The 24,248-nt window shown below is 40.9% G+C and overlaps 1 protein-coding gene across 1 annotated transcript in view; it reads left to right on the top strand.

Moving 5' to 3' along the window:
- The window catches only part of DLEC1 (DLEC1 cilia and flagella associated protein), a 33,882-nt gene that overhangs the window by 5,491 nt on the left and 4,143 nt on the right, over positions 1-24,248 (top strand). Inside the window, exons 9-35 of the mRNA XM_056485158.1 lie at positions 406-579; positions 1,348-1,484; positions 2,461-2,553; positions 2,806-2,896; positions 3,780-3,942; positions 5,611-5,803; positions 7,117-7,175; positions 7,574-7,748; positions 9,021-9,114; positions 9,347-9,477; positions 9,784-9,942; positions 10,727-10,866; positions 11,110-11,263; positions 12,328-12,438; positions 13,497-13,627; positions 13,945-14,130; positions 14,238-14,296; positions 15,436-15,587; positions 16,173-16,276; positions 16,965-17,035; positions 18,392-18,609; positions 19,600-19,734; positions 20,890-21,012; positions 22,008-22,102; positions 22,192-22,276; positions 22,803-23,012; positions 23,870-24,031. Of these exons, the coding sequence (XP_056341133.1) occupies positions 406-579; positions 1,348-1,484; positions 2,461-2,553; positions 2,806-2,896; positions 3,780-3,942; positions 5,611-5,803; positions 7,117-7,175; positions 7,574-7,748; positions 9,021-9,114; positions 9,347-9,477; positions 9,784-9,942; positions 10,727-10,866; positions 11,110-11,263; positions 12,328-12,438; positions 13,497-13,627; positions 13,945-14,130; positions 14,238-14,296; positions 15,436-15,587; positions 16,173-16,276; positions 16,965-17,035; positions 18,392-18,609; positions 19,600-19,734; positions 20,890-21,012; positions 22,008-22,102; positions 22,192-22,276; positions 22,803-23,012; positions 23,870-24,031 (3,605 nt within the window). The remainder of the gene's footprint in view (positions 1-405; positions 580-1,347; positions 1,485-2,460; positions 2,554-2,805; positions 2,897-3,779; positions 3,943-5,610; positions 5,804-7,116; positions 7,176-7,573; positions 7,749-9,020; positions 9,115-9,346; positions 9,478-9,783; positions 9,943-10,726; positions 10,867-11,109; positions 11,264-12,327; positions 12,439-13,496; positions 13,628-13,944; positions 14,131-14,237; positions 14,297-15,435; positions 15,588-16,172; positions 16,277-16,964; positions 17,036-18,391; positions 18,610-19,599; positions 19,735-20,889; positions 21,013-22,007; positions 22,103-22,191; positions 22,277-22,802; positions 23,013-23,869; positions 24,032-24,248) is intronic.

The following is a 24,248-nucleotide window of genomic DNA, read 5'->3' as shown; positions in this document are numbered from 1 at the left end:
CAGTAGGATAGCCAGGCACTGGGGTAGATTGCCTAAGGACATCGTGATACCTCAGGAATTGGAGGAATATTTAGAAGTTAGATGCCTCCATGGAGTTCCTTTTGTCTTGTGGTAAAGCAAAACTGGGTAATGTCTCTTAAGTTTCTGCTCACTGTTTTCTGTGTTTATGAGGAGTATATTTCAGACAAAGCAATCTTTGAGATCCTTGGAACATGTGCACATTCCCAGATTGCACTGCCTCTTATGCTCATCCCTTTTTATCAACTTCACTTAGGCAATAAATGGGGGGAGTTTACAGGCACCTTTCCAGAGGAAGATGTGATCATAAATACTACTGCCAATTTAGGGAGGTTTTAATTTTATTTTTTTTAAATAATTCTGCTTTTTTTTTTTTTTTTCCCCAAGGAAAATATCCAGGAAAGGGAGGAATGATTGCTCCTGGGATGGCATGCCAGTATATAGTCCAGTTTACTCCTGAATATCTGGGAGAGTATGAAGATCATATATTAGTGGAGAGTCAACTATCAGAACCTTTTGTCATCCCAATCCAAGCTAAAGTATCACTTCCAGTATTAACATGTTAGTAGTGTCCAAATACTAAATTTCTCTAAAGTTATGCAGACTTGTTTTTTCTTATTTAATTGTCTTCAATTTTGTGTCACGAAACAAATGTGGAAAAAATTGGCAGTGCAGTTTCTGCATTTTGATACCTATCTCATTTTCACTTATCATAGATTTATTAGTTATTAATATGTAATCCTATTGGATTTTTCCTTATTTGTTCTTGCCATCTTAGGGGTTTTTTTCACTACATTAGAGGAGTGAGTAGGGGCCACATTCCTAGATTTGTGTTTTGTTGATTCCTGAACTCCCAATTTTAATTACTAATGCTAAATATTATGGAATGGTGATTTAATTTTAACTATTTTATGCTATTCAATAATGTTAATGGAATGTGAAATTAATGATATATGGATATGGAATACCTGCACCTCTCAGATATCTAAGCTCAACTATAATAAACAGGATCACTTTTGCAAAAATTTGCTTTGATTTTTTGTAAATTCACCTTCCCTGTTTTACTGAGCTTTTCTAAAAAAATCACCTTACTTTTTATCGTTTAATAATCTTTAAGGAGGAAAGATCATCTTACATTATTAAACTGTAAGGTGAATGTAGAGATACACATCTCAACACTGTCCAACTTTGAAATGGAAAGAATTTGAGGAGGTTTAGGATTGCAAAACCTGGCGTGGTCTCATGCAGTAATGTCTGTAAAGAGTTATTTAATCAGCAGCCTTCACTCTCTCTGGAGTCTGATTTTATTTTTTTTTTCACTCCTTGCAGTGCCTGACAATATAGACTGTGGTTTCTGCCTTGTTGGAGGAATAAAAACAACAGCAGTTTTGTGCAGAAATGAGGGAGTTAGGACTGGGAATTTCTCCATAGTGCCAGAGAAAGCCTGGCCAGCTCCTGATCCTGGGGTGAGTGATTAGAAGAGGAATACTTGACCCAGCATGGTGTGGGTGCCCTGTGTGAGGGCCCTTTGAGCCAGTCATGGTGTATTAGTACAGAAGTCATAGGGCCTTGCTGGAGACATCTGCATTGTGCCATTCCTTCAGGAATTCACCTTTATCCTGAAGACCAATCTCCCTGGATGGCTGTACCTTCTTCTTCTGCTCTGGTTTTCCTGTGGAAGGGGTTGTCTTGCTCAGGGGAGAGGTAAACTCAGGTGTGGATGAGGGGGAGGAAAACTGGCTTGAACTTTAACCTTGCACTTGAAGCAAATAGAAGCTCTAGCATTGCTTGATGTAATTTCCTCTCCCTCCTTAACAAAAACATCCCTTACTGACCTTGCTGCAGCTGTAGTCACAGCAATCCAATCCAATCCAATCTTGCTCTGTAGCCCCCATCACAAACCAGGGCCTGATTGGGATGGACAAAGGATATAAAATGGGATAGATAGACTGGCATTTTTGGTGCTGGAGAAAGAGCAGATGGGCCAAGTTGCCCCTCCAGAGACTTTGCAGTTCCCACTCAATAAGTGTTAAGCATGGAGAAACAGACAGAGCCTCTCTCTGCAGCAGAGCTGTTCTGCTGTGAACATGAGTATTAGGGCTTCTGACAGTCATTTGTCTTCAGAGACTGCACTTTCCCTCCAGCTTTCACCAAGGTCATTGTAAAGCAGGGAGCATTTGTTTGTTTTTTAATTAAGCCATATTTATGATCCATGCTCTTTTGAGATGTGTGAAAAAAATGTATGGCAAGAGGTAGAACAGTGATGTTCTATTATATTGCCTGTTTCAGGTAAATTTTTAAACACAGCAACCTAATCAATTTAATTTATTAATTTTTTTTTTTTTTATTATTTTGTTGGGTTTTTATGTTTTGTTTTGTTTTGTTTTGTTTTGTTTTGTTTTTTTTTTTTTGTTTGTTTGTTTTTTTGTTTTAATACCTTAGGTGGCTGCCACTGCTGATTTTGTGATCCAGGATCCTTTTGCAGTCCAGCCTGCTGTTTTGGAACTAGCTCCAGGGCAGAATGCAACAGTAGAGGTTAGTGCCAATTGCTACAAAAAGGGTTTTTACTTCACCAAATAAATTAATAAGCAAGATCATTTTAGAAGACCTGGCTGGACCATGCAAGTTTGGGTTTATGTGAGCAAAAACTGACTCTGTTTCTTGCAAGTGTTACTTTTAATTACTAATCATTAAAACTGTCCTTCAGGGAATATTTGCAAATTGAAATGTGTTACTTAGGGGAGAGAAATCAGTTACAGACCTTGCTATTTACCTTCTCTCTTTCAGGTACTGTTTTTCCCTTCTTCACCAGAAGCCTCACAGCATACATTCACCATTTTGTGTGACAATTATCCAATCAGTTATGTTACAGTCACAGGTTTGTTTTTAGCACCTTTCTAATTCTGTAGATACTCAGATAATGTGAGTGGTGATCGTTGGTGGGAAGTGATGGTAACATTTTGTGTCATTGGATTAAGCAAATACTGTGTCCCCTGCTGGCATGTTTTTTTTTTTTTGTATTATTGTTACTGCTCCTTCCCAGGCATGGAATACATTGGATTCAGAAAACACTGAGCTCTTAACCTTTAGTAGGCAAAAATCCAAGTACAAACTGTCACCACGTTGCAGAAAAGAAATGCAGTTGTCAGGTGCAACTCATCTCTTACTTTTCTGTCAATAAGATAACTTGACAAACTATGAATCCTGAGGTGTAACAGGGCAGAAGTGAACATTTGGGCACATCTTAGATAAAGGTGTTCAGGAGAGGTAGGCAATCTTTGGATTAGCTAATGAAACCAGTTCAAATTCTTGTAAATGTTGGTGGTTATACTATAATATAACTGTGAGTGCTATAACATGAGGCTTGGTTGTCTTTTAAACCAATTTATCACACGTATTTACTTTGGATTTTTTTTATACTTCATTTGCTGCTTATTTTAATTTTAATATGCTGCCCAAAACATCTGTGAGCCACATTGTCAACCACTGTAAACACCCTGCTCATAGTTTCAGTGAAACCATGCTGATGTGAGTGAGCTGAAGCTGTGGCCCTGAAGTCCCTATCTGTGAAATTCATGAACAGGTCTCTGTCAATACATGAATACATGTTAATACAGGAAAATATTGTACAATTAACACATTGGAGTTCTGAAACTTGAGGAAAAAACAGATATAATCAATGATGGCCACTAATGACATTTGCTATTGATATGAACTATGTTAAAAGATGATAAACAGCAATACTTAACTATTTCTTCTAGGGGTTGGAGAGCTGATTGCTCTGGAGCTTTTGTTTGTCACGGGGGGAGAAAGCAAAGCTCAGCTGGGTGAAGTCACAGATGCAACAGCACAACATCTCATACGATTCGAGCCCCAAAACCCACACACCACGAAGGAGAAGATACTGGTTATAAAGAACTCCACGTAGGTAGCTGCTGTTAGAGTAATGCTCTGCAGTGTGGGCATACTGTAGGGGTCTCATTTGTCATACTCTGCTCTCTCAAGCTGGAGAAACCTTGATAAATTTTTGCTTCTTTTTGCTCATTGTTTGGTAATTAAGGTTCAAGGAATGTTGTACATTGTTCAAGCATTATGGCAACCATTAGCCAAGGTCAATATATTTGCTTCAATAGAGGTAAATCTAAATAAAATTCCTAAATATACATGATTGCAGGAAATACTTGAAGGGTGATCCAGGTGAGATTTATCTGACTTTAAATGTCTGCTATATATAGTTATGCAACTGAGAGAAGCACTCTTTTCCTTTCATAGTGCAGGGAATAGTTGCTTCCAAGGATACAATTCTGACTGTAAACATCTCCCATAGAAAAGTCATAATACATCCTGGAGTCCACTGGATTAAAATGGGAGCCCAATGTAATTAACTCACATTAAAACTCTCACATGGTTCCTACTGTTATGTCCTTGCAGATTTAAATATAAATTCAATTTGAAGTCAATGAATGTGTCCTTATGGACAATTTCACCATACTGAACATAGTGGTGTCCTGATTTTTATCAGAATCAGTCAGACTTTAACAGAAATACACTCATGCATGATTGCAGCAGATAGAGGCTACAGACCATCAAAGCAGTGAGAAGGTCAGTGCTGGCTTTAGGACCATTAATGTAGATTGCTGTTTGCAAGCAGTGAATATCTGACAGTTTATTCTGTGGCCTGGAAATCACACATGCATAATGCCAGAACAGGCTGGTGTTTGGGTAAAGAAAGTGTGATTGAATATTGTAAACTGGCAAAGGATGTGACTGTGCCAGTTTCCACATTTTCTCTGTGCTATAATCACCACAGCAGTCCATGCAAATCTAGTGTCTGCATTTGTGTAAAACAAAGCTGGGCAGGCTGAGAGTAAACTCCATAGAAGCAGGAAGGAGAAACCTTTCTGCTATAGAAAGTGATACAAGAAATTGTAAATGTTCAGTTTTATTAGTGATGCTTTCAAATTCCAGTGCCCTTCCTCCTTTTTACTAAGGCAGAATTTTTGAGGTCAGCATGAGCAAGATTCTCAAACCCATAAAGACATTCCATGGAATACACTTCTGCTGAAACAACCTAGTTAAGCAACCTTTTCTGGATTGCAGAGAGTGGGGCAGAGCCATGGCTATAATTTTAGCTGGAGCCATTGTGTTTGTTGACATGTTAAAGACCACATCTTGCATTTGGATTAAATTCAGAGTGGGATGTAGGTCATCAGCAGTGATCCAAGGCAAATGCACTGGTGTCAGCAAGAATCATCCTGTTCATCCCAGATCTTTGAAAGAAGAGTTGTAGAGTTTCTAAAAGCTGGATTACATGACAAGTCAAGTAAGGCAAGAAAGTGCTAAGATATCTTACACATTTATAGAATTTACTTTCATATATTAGCATGTACTTTGTATGATTTCTATATTCTGACTCTATGCCACCTCAACAGCTTTGTGGCTCACAAAAACTAGTATGTCAAACCCTTGTAAGCTGTAAAGAGGGGAATTTCCTACCTGGAAAAGGGATCTGTACATTTTCTTAATATAATTTACTTAAAAATACCTGATCTTTAATCATAGCTTTTCAGTTGTTTATTAATTTCTTTGCAGCCATATAGAACTTCCCTTCTTCTGGCAGATAACAAAGCCTAATCTGAAACCATTTATACCAAAAGAAACTGCAGACTTTACAGAGGTCAAACATGATCAAGACCCAGAGTCAGCCTTCTCCCTAAATCCTGAGCAGGGTGTTTTGCTTCCCTATGCAGATCATGAGTTTATTCTCACTTACACTCCACAGGAGGTATGGCTTGTGATTCCTTCCTATCTAAAAACTCCAGCTGTGTATTTTTATTCAAGTCATAAAATCCTTGCTGTGCAACTTTTCTAAATTAAATTTAATTAGCTGGTACTATGCTCTGATAAACAGTGTTCAAAACGTAGAAAGTTACTGAAAGAAAACATGTTTTGACTGCAAAATGTGAGACAGTTTCTGATCTCATGTAATTTTTGACTGGACACAATTAATTTTCCACTGAAATTGTGGACACATCCTCATGCTGCAGCTGTGCTGGCTGGTGAATTTACCACCCTCACCCCTCTAGCAGCTCCTCCACCAGCTCCTGACCCTTCCCCCTCCCTTTGGGGGTGTGCCTTGTACCTACTCCAGCCTAAATAAGTTGGTTAACAAACACTGATTATTTAAACTGTTTCCAGCTGTAGCTTTTTTGGCCTAAAATGGGTCGAGTGAACAGCTGAGTGGTGAATTAAGGGGATAGTAGGAGCCTTTGGCAGAAAAATGCTGTGTGCAGCTGTGGGTAAAGAGGGGTGCAAGGATGTTGGAATGCAGTTGTCTCAGAGACTGTTCTCTCAGTTTCTGCTCCCCTGTCTCTGTAAATAAGGAGCATAAGCTCACTGTATTTAGAGAAACCTGATCCAAAAAAAGCCCAAGAATGGGAATGTCCTATGCTGTGTTGATTGACAGACATAAGAAATACCTCAAATATGTATGGAAGAGAAATTACCTGGCTTTTAAAAATAATTAGTTCGTAGAATATATATTGAATTAAAATTTATGTCAAAATTAGTTTCTGTCTACAAACAAATGAAGCTTTTCATAGCCCTTCAGATTTAAGAGCTGCTTCTGTGTTTCTTTCTTTCCCCCCCCCCCGTCCATTAGAATACAGAAGGCATTCTCTTCCCATGATGGAAAAGCCATTTTTCTTACTCAAGATCAGATTGAAGGTCAATTAAGCTGAATACTCTGGAGCAGTTAGACAAAACTTCTCAATTAGTACAGCAGTACTGAGCTCAATTTGGGGAGCCTTTGCAGATGCTTGTGTGTAGTATGCAATGTACAGGGGAAATAATAACAGGCATGTCAAAAATGAGTATTTCTCTTGGAACCATACACCATGAGGTCAGAATCTGGCTTAATGTTTTGCAGTCAAACATGTTTTCTTTTAGTAACTCCAGAGTTTGAATATTGTTTATCAGAGCTTAGTACTCTGATGATGATCATTTATCCTTTACATGAAAACCACTTTTCCATCTTTTTTTTATCTTCTTTTGATCTTTTACTTTACACTAAAATCTTTTTCTCCTTTATCTGTGCAGCTGAAGAGTTATCACAGTGTGATTCAGATGGTACTGAGGAACATCCCAGAATCACCTTGGTAAGCTGAGAAACATTTCCCACTAAGATATGTAGCCACAATTTATCTGTGCTATTACATTAAGTTACTGGGGTTTTTCTTCTTTCTGGTGATGATGGATTGACAAGTATAAAGAATATTATCTGCACAAGTGGTTGTGGTACAAAAAGCATCTCTGATATCCTCCCCCATGCCCAGACACATTCCTGGCCCTAGCTTTTCCTCTCCTGGAAAAAGATAATACTCTCATTTTGTCTGCTTATTTTCCAGGGTTTCCTGTTATTACTCTTTGTCACAGCAGTATGTGACTTACTTGTTCATGGACAGACTGGGACAACTAGAATACCTTAAAGTATAATGAAGTATAATGTTAACACCAGTTTAACATACTTAATGATTCTACCATATTTCCTCCAAAGTTTAGTAGAAGAGGGGATGCTTCAAAACATTCCAGAATGCAGACTAGAGGATGTAATAGCACTGGAAATAGAAGTTAAAGGCTCAACAGAACCATTTCATCTTCTTCTGGAACCATATGCCATTATTGTCCCTGGAGAAAACTTCATTGGTGTAAATGTCAAGAAAACATTTAAGGTTTGTGTGCTTTTGACTTCAGTGTTGTCATGTGGTTTGTGTCACTAGATGTCATAGGTGTTGTTAGAAGATATCAGACAGGCAGTGTTTAGTTTTTCTGAAATGTTTTTAAAGGAGCCATGACTCCAGGAGGGTCTGCACTGAAATGCCCTTCCCAACCTGCTCAGCCCTACACTCCAGGCAGCAGCCTTTGTTCCTTCTTCATCTCTCCAGTTTGATACTACAGAGTTTGACCCTTCTCAGTGTTTTTCTGGGTCACTAACCTGTTGCTTATCACTTTGTCACTCCTTTAGTGTGAAAGTTTTCCAGCTGGGAGGAATAGTCAATGGATGATTCAGTTAGTTCATAATTGAGGCGCTGTTCATGCACAGAACTACAGGAAGCACAGAAGAACTACAAAAATCACACATGCTGCAGCTGACTAGATGTTATTCTTTCCTGCAGGTTGTGGTAATTTCTCTTTGCCCGTTCTGGGACAGAATGCTGCTGCAGTTGTCCCCTCACACAGCATCCCCTTCACTACAGATCAGGATCCTTTTGATCTTAGACTCACTTGGGAAAAACAGATCTGTTCACAAGAGCCAGGGCAGGAAGACATTTCCCAGTTAATTGTTTTCCCTTTTTTTTTTAGAGATCCTGCTAATCAGCATTTGGTTTTATGATTTCTCTTCCTATAACTTACTTTGTTTCAATTTAAGGCACCCATTTCATACTTCCCAGCAATTCAGTATAGCTACATATGTGATAGAGGTAATTAATTCATTTCCTAATGATATAACAACATCCTTTGCAGTTTCCAACTGGTTTTTTTAATCTTAAAAAGATAAGAATTTGAACTGTGCTTAGAGATAATTGTGCTTCAGACAAACAGCTATTTGCTGTAATTAAGAAATGTTTTGACTAGATCTGAAGAGCAGACCAAACATTTTAAGGGTTTGCATGTTACTCACAAACAGAGCCTTTAGCAAAAAAAAAAAAAAAAAAAAAAAAAACAACAAGCTGCACTCAAAAGATTTTCAGTTTATGTTTAGAAATTCTGTTACATTTTTGAAAAATGGTGGGAAAGTTTAAGAGTCTCAACTGTGATAATGTTCTTGGAATAAATTGTTAATGGTTTTCTTCAGGTTTGAGGGAACACCTTCACCTATGTGAAGGAGACTAATGATGACTCACAAAACCTAGTTTGCAGTGTATCAGTGCTCGTAGCAAATTGACTTGTTACTGTGAAAGCTTAAAGTGTATTAATTGTCTCATTGATTTCAATTGTTTCAGCTGTGGAACAACAGCAGAACATTGATCAAGTACACATGGGAGAAAATCATGGCCTGTGAGATCATGGAAGTTGAACCTTGTACCGGTGTCATAGGTAAAGTTTCTGTAACTTGCAAGCAATAATTAATGAAATACATTAAATTAATTGGTTGTATCAATTTATGACAGTCACAGAGCACTATAATGCAAACTGAAAAATTACCTGATCCCCAGCCCACTGGAGCCAGCAGGAGACTTAATTTGATTCTAGAAGCTTCAGTAACACACTTGAGGTAGGTAGTTTCTTACAAAAATGTGAGACAGGAGCCTGATATTTTCTCTTCTAGATGTGAATGACTGCTGTGAATTTGTCCTGGCAATTTCTGGAAGCAAGCCTGGGGTCATCAGCCGTAACCTGCAGTGTTACATTGAGCTGTGTCCAGAGCCAGTTGTGCTGCATGTTGAGGCTGCTTTCAAGGTAAAGAACAGTTCAGTCTTGCATGGGGATGAGCTGTGTGGCCTGGTCATTATCCAAATAAAGCTTTTTGCCTCTCAATGGCTTGAGAAATCTTAAGTAGTTACAAACAGGAGTTATTTTTGCTGTAGTGACTATTGAGTCTATGTTGATATTCCCATGACACACATATTTTTTCTGCATTATACAGTGCATTTGCTTTCTGATATTCTCTGTGAAATCAAATTTTAATCCTAGATAATATATGTTTCTTAATGAGGCAGTTTTGGCAAAGGTGTCCATTCTGATGCCTGTTTCCTGCTGTCCTAGGGTCCATTTCTTTGTATTGATGTTCCATCACTTCGGTTTGGTTTGACTAAGCAGGGTGAGACTGTGTCAAGAACCTTTGAGATTAAAAATCTCAGCCAGGTGCCAGCACAGTGGAGGATGCAAGAAAGCCAGGTTTTTCTAGCTGAAAGGAATGAAGAGGTAAGTCTCTGCTACAGCTGGCTCTATTCCCCTCTAAGCTATTTTATTTCTTTTGATTAAGAGTTGTATTATTCATTCCAGCTACCAGAAGTTCTAACTTTTGTGATTTACAAAACTAGTCCTGCTCTAAGTTTCATAAGTGCATGAGTGCTTTTGAGATTTCATCTTTAAAATTTTTCTCTTTTTCCCTTTACTACAAATCCCCAGCCAGCCTGATTCAAAGAGATATGGAGTATTTCTGAATGACAGTGATTTCAGCTGCTGCTCATATAAGTACGAGTTTAAGGCTTTAGTAGAGCTGAGACTGCTGAACATTCCTCCACACCCCCACATCAGCATCTTGGATGAGAATCTGAGCTCCCACTCCTCACTGATGCTCTTTCTGTCTCCACTCTCCCAACCCTCCGTCCTCACCCTTTTGCCCCAGAACTTTTCCCACTTGTGGCACCTTGCTGCTGCCTGGGAGCAGGTGCTGCTGCTGAGGCTCGTTGCTTCTCTTTCATATTCCCTGTCAGTCCATGCACAGCTGACCCTGCTGTGCCCTTGGCTCTGACAGCCCTTCTCTCAGAAGCAAAGCCCTACCTCCTTGTGCAGCCATGCTTTCACAAAGCTTGCACTGTACTTCCTGACATCAACCCAGGAGGGACTCAAGGAGCAGAGAGAAAGGACACATCTGAGCAAAAATGAGACACTTGGAAGCCCTAATTAGATTGTGTGGCCTTCAACATTTTACCCTTGCTTTGCACATGTCAAAAAAATTTCTGTTCCCTCTCTCCTCTGCTAGGTATCTAGCTTCACCATCCAGCCATCAGCTGGAGAAATACCTCCTTTGGGTCTATGCAGAGTTTCAGTTCAGTTCACATCATTGCAGTGCCAGCGTCTCCAGACAGTGCTGGAGCTGGAGGTAGAAAATGGAGAAGGAAGGTAAGGAGGAAAAGCTGCATTTGTTTTGTTTTTCCTGAGAGTCACATCTGGTTTTCACTTCAGGTAGTTTTCGCTCCTACAACAAAAATATGAACTCCGAGTGGGATTGTGTAACCTATCAATGAACTATCAAATTTCTAATATTGCTAAATAAACATAAACATCATTCTTCCCAGCATGCTGTTTTATGTCTAGCACGTTTCATTAACAATAACAATAGACCATCTGTGTGTTTATTTCCAGTCATCTTCCTGTTTTTGTTGAAGTTCAGACCCCCCAAGTGTGCCTGATATCTAGTCATCTAGTATTCACTGAAATTTATAATGGAGTTCCTGTTAAAGCAACCAGTAAACTTTTTAACCAGACACTGCTGCCAGCAAAATACTTATGGGGAAAGGTAAATGCTCTTCTAGTGGGTGAAGCATACAGCAGGGATGGAAATTTCAATCTCTATAGGAGTGCAAATAGTGACTATTCTTGAAAGCTTTTGTGATGTATATTTTGAGTAGTCATTGCTGTTTACTGGCTTGGGAGCAGAACTTCAGCTTTAGACCAACCTTTATGAAAAGATTAACTACCAGTTGATGTTAATATGTTTCTACTGTCTGTGGATCCCTGGGAAAATGAGTGAGCAGATGTAGGATGTAAAGCCATAAGAGTCCTGGCAGTTTAGGGTTTGCACTTAATTTAGTAAAGCAAAGAAATTATGGTGCTTTTGAATTGTGTCTGAATTCTGCTTAAATTTCACATTCTAACTGGGATTCAGGTTACAGAGTAGGAGCCCTACATTTAGTATTTAAGCTGTGGTCTGAACTCTCTTTTCACTCAATGGAAATTTGTCAGTGCCTTGGTCATTCAGATCTACTCTGACATCCAGGGTTCAGCTCAGTTACCTACTGAGCACTCAGTAAAGCACTCAGTGCCATCCAAGATGTCCCTAGGTGCCCAAGGGATCCAAACAGAGCATGTGGATGGTATAGAATCTACAGGAAAACCCTTTGGAGCATCGAGCCTAGGAGGGATATGTAGAGCACTTTCCTGATATGTGGTGTTGATGTGTGAATAAATAAGTGGAAGCCCTTGGTACATTCCATGCTGGTCACTTAGGGAAGGTGCCAGCACCAGGACTGTCTCTCCCCCACCTCTGTAGTGGAGAGAGGTGGGGCACATCTGGGATCCTGCTCTGCTATTAGATAGATTGGCTCCACTCTGGAAAGGCTTGAGGTCTTAGAGGGATGACAGTGACTGCTCCCAGCCCAGCAGCCTCAGCTGGGCAGCTAAGTTACTTGGAGTGAATGTAGGCATGAGGGACTTATCATCCATGGGGAATTGTAAAGCCAGTCTTGACAAGCTGTAGGTGCTGCTGCCTGAAAGTGTGCTAAGCCTGAGAATAGCTTGGTCTTTTTAGAAGAGACAGTGTGAGGGAATCAGCATGAGCTGAATGTCCTTTCTGTTTGGCAGCTCACTGGAAGCCAGGCAGCTTCCTGCTCTGTCGTGGTGTCCCCTGCCAGTGGCACCTTAGGTCCACATGAAGAGAAGGAATTCTGCATAGAGCTGTCAGCTAACACTGTGGTAAGTTTACAATGGATGCACTTTTATAAAACAGCAATGCTGGCTTTTTCATCTCACATCCATCTGGCAAAAGGAAGGAATTCTATGTACAAAACCATGTGCTCTTTTTCCCATACAATATCTCTGAAATGGTTTTGCTTTAGAGATACCACAGTTTAAGGCAAGAATTAAAGAAGTGCACTTGGTGTGTAATTTCTGCCCTGCCTCTTTATATCTCTGCTGTTGCTGTTTTCTTCCTTTCTTGAAGTCTGTACAATTGCTCTTAATGCTTATCACTCTTCTTGGAGCATACAGATCCTCACTTTGGATTATCTGGAAAGATACAGAACAGAGTCACATACATAATGGATATTTGGGTTTCTGAATGCAGTTAGGCTCATAACATTTTGATATTTGAAAACTTAAAAGGGGCTGACTGGAACAAAATACAGGAGCAGAGCTTACAAACTCCAGGAATTCAGAAAAAGATTTTACAAGGGCATTCAAACAGCTGAGCTAATGCAATTAAATACAGGATCTTCCTACAGATATGGTCTATAGGACTATATAGACTATCATCTTAGTTCCCATTACAGTCACTGGAGACTTAGGTTTCATTTATTTGCTTGAAAGTAGGTGTTCAGTACTACCAGAGTTAGTACTTAAAATTATGTATCTGTGGCACTTGGGAACATGGTTTAGTGGTGGCCTTGGCAGTGTTGGATTAATGTTTGGACTGAAGCATTTTAGAAGTCTTTTCCAACCTAAATGATTCTATGATTCAATACTTAGAGTATAGGGATTATGTCAGAAATCAGTAATGGAGCAGATATAAGCTCACAGACAGCTGCAGGTACAAAGCCACAAATTTTTACCTCAGTACTGCCTTCTAAGGAACTCTGATGCTGCAGAAAACACACTGAAAACAATTCAGTAAAACTTCTCACAATTCTATTGTTCTGGGTTTAATCCAGAGAAGTTTACACACTTTTTTAAAAATAAATACCCTGAAGAGTCTGCCTTTCCTCTGTGATATATGCTTCATTCACCTGAAGGAAACCTAATTCTTTGCTTTTCAGGGTGAGCTGAAAGACCTCAGGCTTTCCTGTAGCATAGAAGACATGGCTGAACCCCTCTTTCTGAGCATTTCTGGAGAAGTACAGGGACTTCATGTCACGTACTCAGTACCTTCTGGCAGTGGAGTTGACAGGTAATATTTGACTGATTTTAATTTTATTTTTCTGATACACAGAACTATGACTATATTTTGGAACATACTCATTATTATGTCTTTTCATATAAGTAAATATGTCTTTAATTTGGTAGACTGGTATGTTATATAGGATAAAAATTTGACCCCAAATAAATCCTTATGTGGGTATAAGTGAAAAAATGAAATGCATGGTCCTTTTACACTGTGCATAACAAACACATTGCATGGTGCACATTTTTAAATCTCCTGAAATCATCTGTGGCATAGGAAAATAAGACCCATGTCTTAATACTACTGTTACTTTTTTCTGGCAGTGATGAAGGACAAATGCCACAAAGCCCATGTGAGCTTCTCTTGGACTTTGGGTCTGAAGTTGCATTCAAAGATGTTGTAAAGCGTCAGCTGATTCTTACAAATTCTACCCTAATCAGTGCTCCATTCACACTGGAAGCTGAGTATTTTAGTGCCTGTTTGCTGCCTCCAGAGCAAGCATCCTCCCTGTGAGTCTTGCTGTTCTGCATAATGACTTAAATACTAATTTAGGTCTGGTTTAAATCTAAAATCTGATTTGTTTGATTTTTTTTTTTTTTTTTTAATGCTTTTCAAGCTACCTGGTGAAAAGAAAGGGGCCTGTCACAGAACATGCAGCCAGGAAAGTAAAGTCAGGTATGAAAATATCTCTTCAGTGGAGAGAAGGTGAAAGCCAGCTGACTGTCATATTCAGTACTAAATGTGCCAGTCAGGCAAATCTTTTCACAGTTGGAGTATTTGGTGAAGTCCAAACTGTAAAATTACTTAGTTCCTCAGTTCATTTCAGAGTTTGAAAGCCCACCTTGTATAAGCATTAGGTCAATCTTTCTCTTGCCTTTCTGCTTTTTTCTCTTAATTCCTCCCTTTCTTTCTCTCTCTTCTTCATGTTTTTCTTGCAAACAACAGTATGAAACAAAGTTGGTGATTCTGGTGACAGTTCACTCCCAAGTACATGAGATGGATAGCATGCAGAACGTTTGGCTCTTTCTCTCCTGCACAGGTTCCCAGGACCAGTGCAGCAGGCTTTTCTCCCTCAAACCCTTTACCATACCCTCCCCACTGTGGAAAGTTACAGCACAGCCCATCTGTCATTTCTGATGTGTTGTACTGAAAAATTATAATATTTAGAGCCACGGGAGACTGAGGGAGGGAGGAAATGGGAGCAAAAAACTGTGAAGTGTGGATGTGTCTTCTGTATCCAAAATAAAACTTGCACATATTGGTACCTTGCCATAGAGTTTGGTATCTGTTCCACAGACAGAGCTTTTCAGCTGTTGAATTCGTGCTTAAGATTAGAAGAATGCTGTTCTGACAGATTGCATGCAGACCTAGGTGACTCAGAATGTGGAAAGGCTTTGCTCTTTGTAATTAATTCTTTGCATGGAAGAGGACACAGAGGTATACAGGCAACTGCTAATGGAACAAGAAACAGTCAACACAAATCCCAGCCTGTTTTTCTCAAGTTGAAAGTGTTTTTTCATGTAACCAGTTAGTGCCTTGCATATCCTAAGGAGTCCTGGATCAGGGGATCAGGTTGTTGGAAGGGCTGTCTTGCTGTAGAATATTATGGGCAAGCACTAACTCTGAAAAACAGTAAGACTCACTGCAGAAGGGAGCTTGAGTAAAGTGGTATAGATGTGAAGTGTGTAAACGATCCCAGGGTTTCTAACTCAGTGAGGTTAAGCAGATAAAAGGCAACTAAAACCATGTAGTCTTTGAAAGACTATTCCATTTCCTCAAAATTACTGAAATGCTTCTTTGCTATGCTCCTTCAGCATTTACAGCAGCATTGCTGTCTCAGGGGAAGGGAGCAGCTTTCTATATCCAGCCTTCCACAGGAACTCTGGAAGCTTTCCAGCAGCTCACCATAGAAATAGCAGCTTACAACAACATGTGGGGAGAGTACCAGGATAACCTTGTCTGTAAGGTAGGTGGGGTTTCACTTTTACCATGGCAGATTTTGCAACAATTGTATTTCCCAGATCCCTTTCAGTTTTTTATTCTGTAAAAATTCAGGGAGGATCTGGCTATACAACCTCCAACTATATGTACAGAACAATTGTTTGGTTTTAGGGGGACGTGTTTATTCATTGGGAGGTTTTCATGTGCCTTGAAAATGACTGGAGTAGTTTTGATTTATAACATCTGTTTGGGAGCTGGCCAGTGCACTGCTCTGCTCTACCAATACCTAGGTTGTGTTGTGTAGAAAAGCAGCAGGGAAGCTGATAAATGCATGAGGTATTGCATTTTCCTGCTGAGAAGAGTTGTTATTAGCATATGAATTAGAGGCTGTCAAAGGAAACTAGTCAAAAATATTTGAAAATCCAATCAGTTTCACAGAGAATCACACAGAACCACTAGGTGGGAAGAGACATTCAACATCATTGAGTGTAACCCATGCACTAACACCTCAACTAAACCATGGCACAGAGTGCCACGTCCAGTCTTTTTTAAAACACATTATAACATAGAGAACTAAGGTGTTATCTTGATTCTAATTTCATTTTAATAGGTGGGAGACTTACAACCTGAATTAATTCCTATGCAAATGTCTGTGAAAGGCTGTCCAATCTTCCTGCAGGTGACAGGGCCACAACCAGAGCCACCCATTATCAGGTATAGTGCAAAATACTGTGATGCAAATCAGAGAACTAAATACCAATGGACTTCAGCCAACACATACACACACCTGTTCCATCTTGTGATATAATGAGAAAGTCAGCAAAATGGTGGTCAAAGTACAGTATCTGCTTCTGGAACATCAACACATTTTTCTCTGCCAACACAATTAGGAAATAATCTGTGTGCAAGATTGCTGAAGTTTGCCAGCTGTCTCTGTTCTGGGCTTAGAGTTGTAGAATTTCACCCATTGCAGCCTCATCTGACTCTGTGGAGATGGCAACTGGCACATGGTGGCAATTCTCATCATCCACAGCTCATTTCTTCCTGGTCCTTTACCTGGACAAGGAGAAATGCAGCCCTGAGGTCAATAGTAGCAGGGGAAGGTTTAAACCCTCTCATACAGCAAAGGGCATCTGCACCTCGGGATGAGGGGTAAGGGTGGTTTTTGGGGAACCCCAGCACTGCACGTGGTTACACTGAAATGTCTGAGACAATTGAAAAAACTGGGGAAAAAAGAAAAGAGACAGATAAAATAAACCAATATTGTACTTCACAATGTAGGCCATGCCTTACCTGAGAGCCACTCCAGTGCAGCCAGGTTGGTTTCACTGTTAAACAACTCTTCAGTGATTTCAGACACTTCAGTCCTCTGCACGCACTGACAGCAAGGTTCCCTGTGCAGGTTTGGCACTCAAGTCTCAGGAGGGTCCCCTGTGCTTCGGAGGGTCCAGCTCAACAATCCTACTCCCTTTGGTAAGGATGGCTTTTGTACAGCAAACATTGATGCTTTCATTGTGTTCCTTATAGAAATAAAAGTAGAAAGATCCATTAACATGTTAATTAACAGGCATACTTGTTTCCTAATGAAAATGTTTTCAGTAAAAATAGTGCAAAAGAGAGTGACTCAATGTGTTCCTACTACACAATAGCACATCTCATATTGGTGTAGCTGGATTTTCCCTCATAGAAATGGTGGGAATTCAAGATTTTCCATCCTGTTTTTTTTTAATTTCTCCCAACACTAAGCCTGGTCAATCAGATGTGCTACCTGCTTTTTACTGGCATCACCTGGCTTTTCTTTTTAGGCTTTTTAGCACTTGAGTGAAACTGTAAGCTTTTCAGAGCAAAGTCAATCACCTTTTTTAAAAAAATTATACTAAATCCATTTGTTTAAGCAAAATGCTCATAATTTATTTTTATTATAGTTTAGGACATAGAAAGTGGCCAGACTATAGCAAGCTCTTAAATAATTTGAGTTTACAGCAAACATGGGAAACCTAATGCAAATTCAGTTGCCAAACACAAATTTGTTACTTGATATTCTGGTACTGTCCTGGTTGGAAGGACAGGTGTCTGCCAATAAAGGCAGAAGCTTCTCTTTGAAATGGAGGATGTAAACCCCCTCCCTCCAAATCACCATTATAGTTTTGAAATTAAGGGGCTCTCAGGCAAAGATATGGGAATTAGGAATAACAGTTCTTTACTAGGAAAATTAAAATAGAAATACAGTATTACAAAGAACAATCCCAAACCCTGCCAGAGTCAGAATCCAAGCTGACACCCGTCAGTCAGTCAGGGTGTTGGCACAGTCCCATTCAATGGTGGCTGCATCCTCCTGCAATGGCAGATGTGGTTCAGCTGCAGCAGTGCTCCTGGAGAAGCAGTTTCCTCTGAAGGTCCAGGGATGATGTGGAAAGGTCCAGTGTTCTTCTGGAATCCACTGAAAAGATGGTACCTTGGTGTCCAAAATCTCAGTTTTTATCTGGGTAGGAAAGGCTTGGCTCCTCCCCTGGCTGGAACATCTCCCAGTGGGATGATGGAATTTTATCAGTCATGCACTGGGACTCAATGGGCCAGCAGCAGATGATATCTTCCTGGAGGGAGGATGGGCTGTGGGAAGATAAAGATGATTGCCCAGCTGGTTTAAAGATGGCCCATTAGCAAATAATATGTGCCAGGAGATCAGGGTCACTGCCCCACCCAACTGCAACAGATGGTGACAGAATTCACATTTCTGGCCACATCAACCCAACACAGCTACCAAGTGTACCAAGCCATGAGTCCTCTCACTGACTAGAAGTAATGGCCTGTTTTTCCTTTCCCATTCAGACATCCGCCTGGACTTGGAAATTTACAACCAAGAGCCAGATGATGACAAGCTGGTGGACCTGTTGGTGCTCTTTGGATACCCTTTTCCTCCTGCAGCCATGGCTGGAAATGAGGCTGCATCAAGTGGTAGCACCTCAGAGTCAGAGGTCGTGTTAAAGCTGGATCCAACTGCCATTCCCTGTGGAAGCATTTATCCAGCTTTGGAAACCACGGATGAGGTCAGCTGTGGCTGTTTCTTATACTGCTGCTGAGATACATGAATGGTTTTTTGGCATGAAAGGTTGAAAACAATAACAGGAGATAGAACTTGTAACTAAGAGCTGGATTGTTAAAAGAAATGTCAGCTCCTCTCCCAGTCAAACATGCAATACATGGGTAGGTGGCTATGGGGATCAGAAATCTGTTTCCAGAGTGAGCTATAAGGAATTAGCTCTCCTTAAAAGTGTTTAAAAAGCTAAAGAAATACTATTTAAAATACTGTCACTGATGAACTATTGTCGTTATTACATGAAAGAATTAAAATAACTAAAACTCTTTTATTTGGTTCTGCTTTTCTCATGGGTGCTTTTTGGTGTCAACATGTGCTGTAATCAGGGAGCAGAATCTACCCTGCAAATTTCAAATTGCAGCTAATGATATGGAGGTATTTATCCCAGAGCTAAAATTAGATTGGTTCTGTTAGAATATGGTAACATCTATTGCACGTGAAGTTTGATTATAATGGGGCAATTTACTGTCTTGAGGGGCTGGGAGTGACAGGGAGAAGGTATCTCACAGGATATTGTCTATTTCTCTGGCAAAAGCTTCACAGAAAAGATACTAAAATCACTTTTTTTCTGCTTCAGCTCAGCATGCACAGTTGTTTGGAACACAGCTCTAACCTTTCTTTTGCACAAAGGGAACAGTACTGCCCCAGAGAGCTGGTTTGTATAATGGACCAGAGGTGTCATGGTTGGGTGCTTCTCTGGGTAGAACAGGACCCAAGCATGCACATCTTCCAAGGAATTCAGGAGCAGTTTCAGGAGAGCTATTCTGTGGATGAGAAAATTAATGTAGAGGACACATCCACGTGTCCAACCCTTGTGCCAGAAAGAAAGTGGAGCTGGTCATGCTTCCTGACTAGTGCAGCAGTTCCCTGTGCACATCACTCACATTCCTCCCTTGCAGTGTAACAGTGTTAACCATTCCCCACCCCTGTGTCTCTGCAGCTTCCAGGTTCTGACAGCAAAAAGACAGAAATCAGCAGTCAGGAGTCTACAGGAGAGAAAATTGTCTCTGTACTTATGCGACCTCATGTGGGGGTGCCTGCAGACAGCCCCTACTCCATTGCTCCAAGGCAGATAGTAAGCTCTTACATTTTCTTTGGGCTTAGATTTAGCACATTTTCTGCAGGGCAAAGGAGACATGGAAGGAGAAAGTGGTAGCTTTGAGTTTGGTTTGAGGTAGATTCTGCCAAACAGTGAAACATCAGGCTGGAAGGCTTTGGAGATGGTCACGAGAAGAGTTTTCAAGGTCAACAGAAAATGTCCTGTCTACATCCGAGCAGTGACTTGGGTTGGCATGGTGAAATGTGGAAACATGCAGAGCTGGAAATCAGGCTGCTGGGAAAGGGGTACTCTGTAGACAGCACTTGGATAAACCGTTGTCACCCACAGTGCTTCACACAGGTCACAGTGTCACAATCCCTTAGGAGGATCATAAAGACAGCATTGGGAAGATGTAGCTATGAGTGACACAGTTGCTCAAAACACCAGTGTGCCAATTTTATTTTTCAAATTTTTTTTTGCCAAAGGGTTTCAGTTACAAGTTAAAATGAGCTAAAGATTATATAAAAAAGAAATTATGACAGAAATGAAACTGCAGTCAGCCCTGAGGTGGCTGAGGCTGAGAAAGGTCAGACAAACAAGTGTCTCACTTTGGAAGCAACTTTTGTGGTGTGTAGCCTGCAGCAATATCAGGATTTAATCATAACCTGCATAATTCACCTAAAGAAAGCAGAATCCATTCAACCTGTAAATCCCAGAAAATCCACTGCAGCTGGCTAGTGCATGTGATTACATTCCCTGCTGTCATGTAAAATCAAAAAATAGCCACTGTGCTGTACTGAACTGTAAAATATTCTTAGTTCACACTTGTAACTCTTCAAAAAATGTTTCATATATACTTAAGTTGTGGAATAATCACGAGGTAGCCAGGGAGTAAGCGTGGGCAGAGCTGGGTATTTTTAAAACAAACACATGTTTGTGTGTTTGTGGACTTAGAGAGTTGGTCTGTGACTGTGCTTAAACTCTGTTGATGCTAAACAGTGGCCACAGTGATATTTGCAGTTGAAGTAATTGTCAGTTTTGCTGTCACATGTTGGCATTTTCGTGCAAGCCTGAGCCCGTGCCTGGGGGATTTCATGCTGCTTGTGCAACTCAGTTTTGGCAGCTGAGTCCCGAGGGTTCTTGTGCAATCCCTGGCAGGTCCCTGCACTGAACGCTCTCTCCCGGCCGCAGGTGATCCCAGCAGGTGGCAGCAGCGACGTTTACATCTCCTTCACCCCGCCCGTCCTCCCGGACTCCGAGGCTGAGCAGCGATGTGAAGGGGTGGTGCTGGGCTTCATGAGCCTGGACGACAAGGTAAACTGGCTGTCACAGCAAGGCCAAAGGTAACTGGGAAATAGCGTTTCCTTTCCTGTAATTTATCTGCAGGCTGCTGCTACCTGGCCAGTCTGTGTAAACAGTCCTGTTCCTGCTATCCTCTACATCCTTCCTTAACCAGGGTTGTGCATCTGTTGCATTTCTCTTTGAGCTTGGAAGCATTCTGGGGTGGGAATGTCACCATCTTCTTGCATTGTCTAGGGCAGCAGACCCCAGACAAAAGCCCAGGGTTTGAAATGCTATCACAACATCAGGTTTTATTGATAACAATAGTTAACAATGGAAGTGAGGCTCAGGAGTGCTGAGTCCTGTTCCTGGCTTTGCATCCACCTTCCTGTGTGAATTTGGACAGCATATCTCTCCTCTGGGAAACTTCCTCTTCAACAACTATTGATGTGAGGCTTGAACAGTGTTTTATGAATGGCTCAGCAGATTTTCTGACATTAATTGTTGCAAAGGTGCAAGGTAACCTGAATAAATGATAATACAATGTTCAATAAAAAATAACCCTAATAATCCTTATGCCTGAAGAAAGAAATGTAGATAATAGAGTCCTGGAATGTTATGAGTTGGAAAAGATCATCTAGCTCCACTACCCTTCCCTGAGCAGTGATATCTTTAACCAGAAAATGTTGCTCCACACTCCATCCAACCTGGTCTTGAATGCTTCCAGGGATGGGTCATCCACAGCTTCTCTGGGCAGCCTGTGCCAGGGCCTTACCACCCTCAGAGTGAAGAATTTCTTATTATTAATGTCTAATCTAAACCTTCCCTGCATCAGTATCACCCACAGCCATTCAGAGTCCAGCTACTGCTTGGCCTCTGCTGCTCCATCATGTCTTACAAACAGACACTACATTGCCAAGCAGAATCCTATTTTGGCTGACAGCTTTTCAGGCTCAAAGCAGCATTTCAGGTGTAGTGCCACCATTTCACCATTTCCCACATGATTTCTGTTTCCATGCTGCTGTCAGTTTGCAAGGATGGTGCCCAACAAGGTGCGGCGCAGCCAGGGCTACGAAGCTCCACCACTCCAAGTGCACGTGGAGGCTGTCCTGAGGCATCCCCTGTAAGTGCCATGGTGCTCACAGCTGGCACCCCCATGCAATGGGACAGCCTGGGCCAGGGCTGTGACCAGCCCTGCTTCTTTACACTCAGGTTAGAAGTGGAGACAGATCACGACAGAGGAATGGTGTTCCATGCAGTGGCGAGTGATCTCCTTCCTGCAAGGCCTTTTTATAGAGTAAGTATGTCCCACACTGTTGTATTTGTATTGCTGCTTGTATTGCTGTGCTGCTGGGAGAATTCAGAGCTGTGTGCACATGGCTTTGAAAATGCATCTTAATCAACAGTAGCCTCATTTTCTATATTGTATATAATAAGATAGGGAACAAAAAAAAGCGGTACAAGTATTTGTTAGCCAGAAATAAGAAAATCTGAGCTCAGACAATGCATGCTTTATTCAATTTTTTTCTTTCATTGTAGGGGAGTTCATAAGTAGAAAGATAAGTTCTGATTTTCAGGACATAAAGATCCAAAAGTAAAATGAGTCACTTCAGTTGCTGTGACCCTTGACATTCAAAAACTTAATTATGTTACTTTTATTTTGGTTTTTCACTCAAGAATTGTTGAATAACATGGGTAGAAAATACTGGGTTGCTTTGGGGTAAAATCCTTCAGCTCCCTGCTGGTGCTCCATGACCAGACAGAACAACACAAACCTCTCCAGGGAGTTAAAACTGACCAGTTCTGAATCATTTCTCCCCCAGGTTTTGACAGATTCAGTAATTACTCAGAGTTTGAAAGTCATGAATTGTACCAAGGTTCCTCTGTACTTCAGGCTCTTCCTGTCTACACCCTCTATGCCCTTCAGCCTCTCCAGTGCAGATCCCAAGAAGAGCACCAAAACATCCCACAGCAAGAAGGATGAAAGGGAACAACAACTGCAACATGTACTTTATCCACAGCAAAACATGCTGGTAGGCTCAAAAATAATATTCCTGTGCCAGAATAGAGAAAAACACAACCAGCATAGAAATCTCCCAGTTTTAGGGGAAATGGTGGTGTATTAGTAAGTACTAATTACTACCATTTTGCCTGATATTTTGCAGATGCAGATAATTTTTCTGCAGGTAATCTTTTTCTGTTCCTGATGTGCTTTTCCCATCAACTTTGATGTGCTGTAAACTCCTGCAGTAAACCCTGTGGGTTTGGAGCCCACTCAAATCAATAGCCATATATATGTTGGACAAATGAAAATATTTCCAATGACTGCAGTCTTCCCTCATTTCCTTAAATTAGATGTAGGCACTGCAAGGAGAGGAAAATTTGATTAGTTTTGGGTGTAGAAATTGCATTAAAGGAAACAAAGTCCAGAGTGGAGAATTAGGTAACCTGCAAAGAATGAGTAACTGTTGCATTTTTGAAGCCTGCTTCTCATTTTGCTGTGTTCATTTTGACATGGAGACACACACATCTCAGTTCTGCATGTGTGGGAAGAAAGAGGATTTACATGTCTAAGACAGCTGTGGGAACATGGTATTTTTACCCTGAGAAGTCAAAACCTTCAGCTTGCTAGAGACTGTTTCTCTCCTGTGGTTCAGAGATCAGCTGTTCACTTTTACAATCCATCTCCCTGTACTAGATTCATAGGAAATAGCTGGGGTTTTTTTCTTTAATTGTATTGCTTTGTTCCAGTGGGAATTTGGCTGCTGGCATGACACCTTTGGGTTCCAATAGGAAAATGTGTGTCTGGGCCTTTGTGCAATGTGTACTTTGGATTTCCTGCACACAGTGTTGTCTTATGTGATAGTCATGGGAATTCCTCTTCCCACAGGTGAAAGTGTCATTCCACACAACTCTGGAGTTACTTAGGTATCAACATTTGCCAGAGACCCAGCTGCTTCCTGGATGCCAAGTGCTCCAGCTGGAGAGTGGAGAGAGAAAGCTGAAGTTTAATCAAAATCTGGTCATTGAGCACAGTAACTACACGACCCAGGTAAGGTCAGAGCAGGATCTCTGGGCCCTGGGAAAGAGCTGTTTCAGCAGCATCTCTGACTTGGATTAGGATTTACTCAACCTTGAATTACAGGCACCTCTAGAGTAAATGGGGCCATCCAGGTAAAGAAAGTGGCTTTGGGGTTGCTCTCTGCTGAGACTGCAGGAGAGTCCCAGATGGGCTGTGCAGGTTGGGGTCACACCCAGGTGCTGCTACC

This window comes from Oenanthe melanoleuca, chromosome 2 (genome assembly GCF_029582105.1).
Source record: "Oenanthe melanoleuca isolate GR-GAL-2019-014 chromosome 2, OMel1.0, whole genome shotgun sequence".
Taxonomy (NCBI): Eukaryota; Metazoa; Chordata; class Aves; order Passeriformes; family Muscicapidae; genus Oenanthe; species Oenanthe melanoleuca.
The sequence above is the reverse complement of the archived record's forward strand: the minus strand, read 5'-3'. Positions and strand labels throughout refer to the sequence as shown.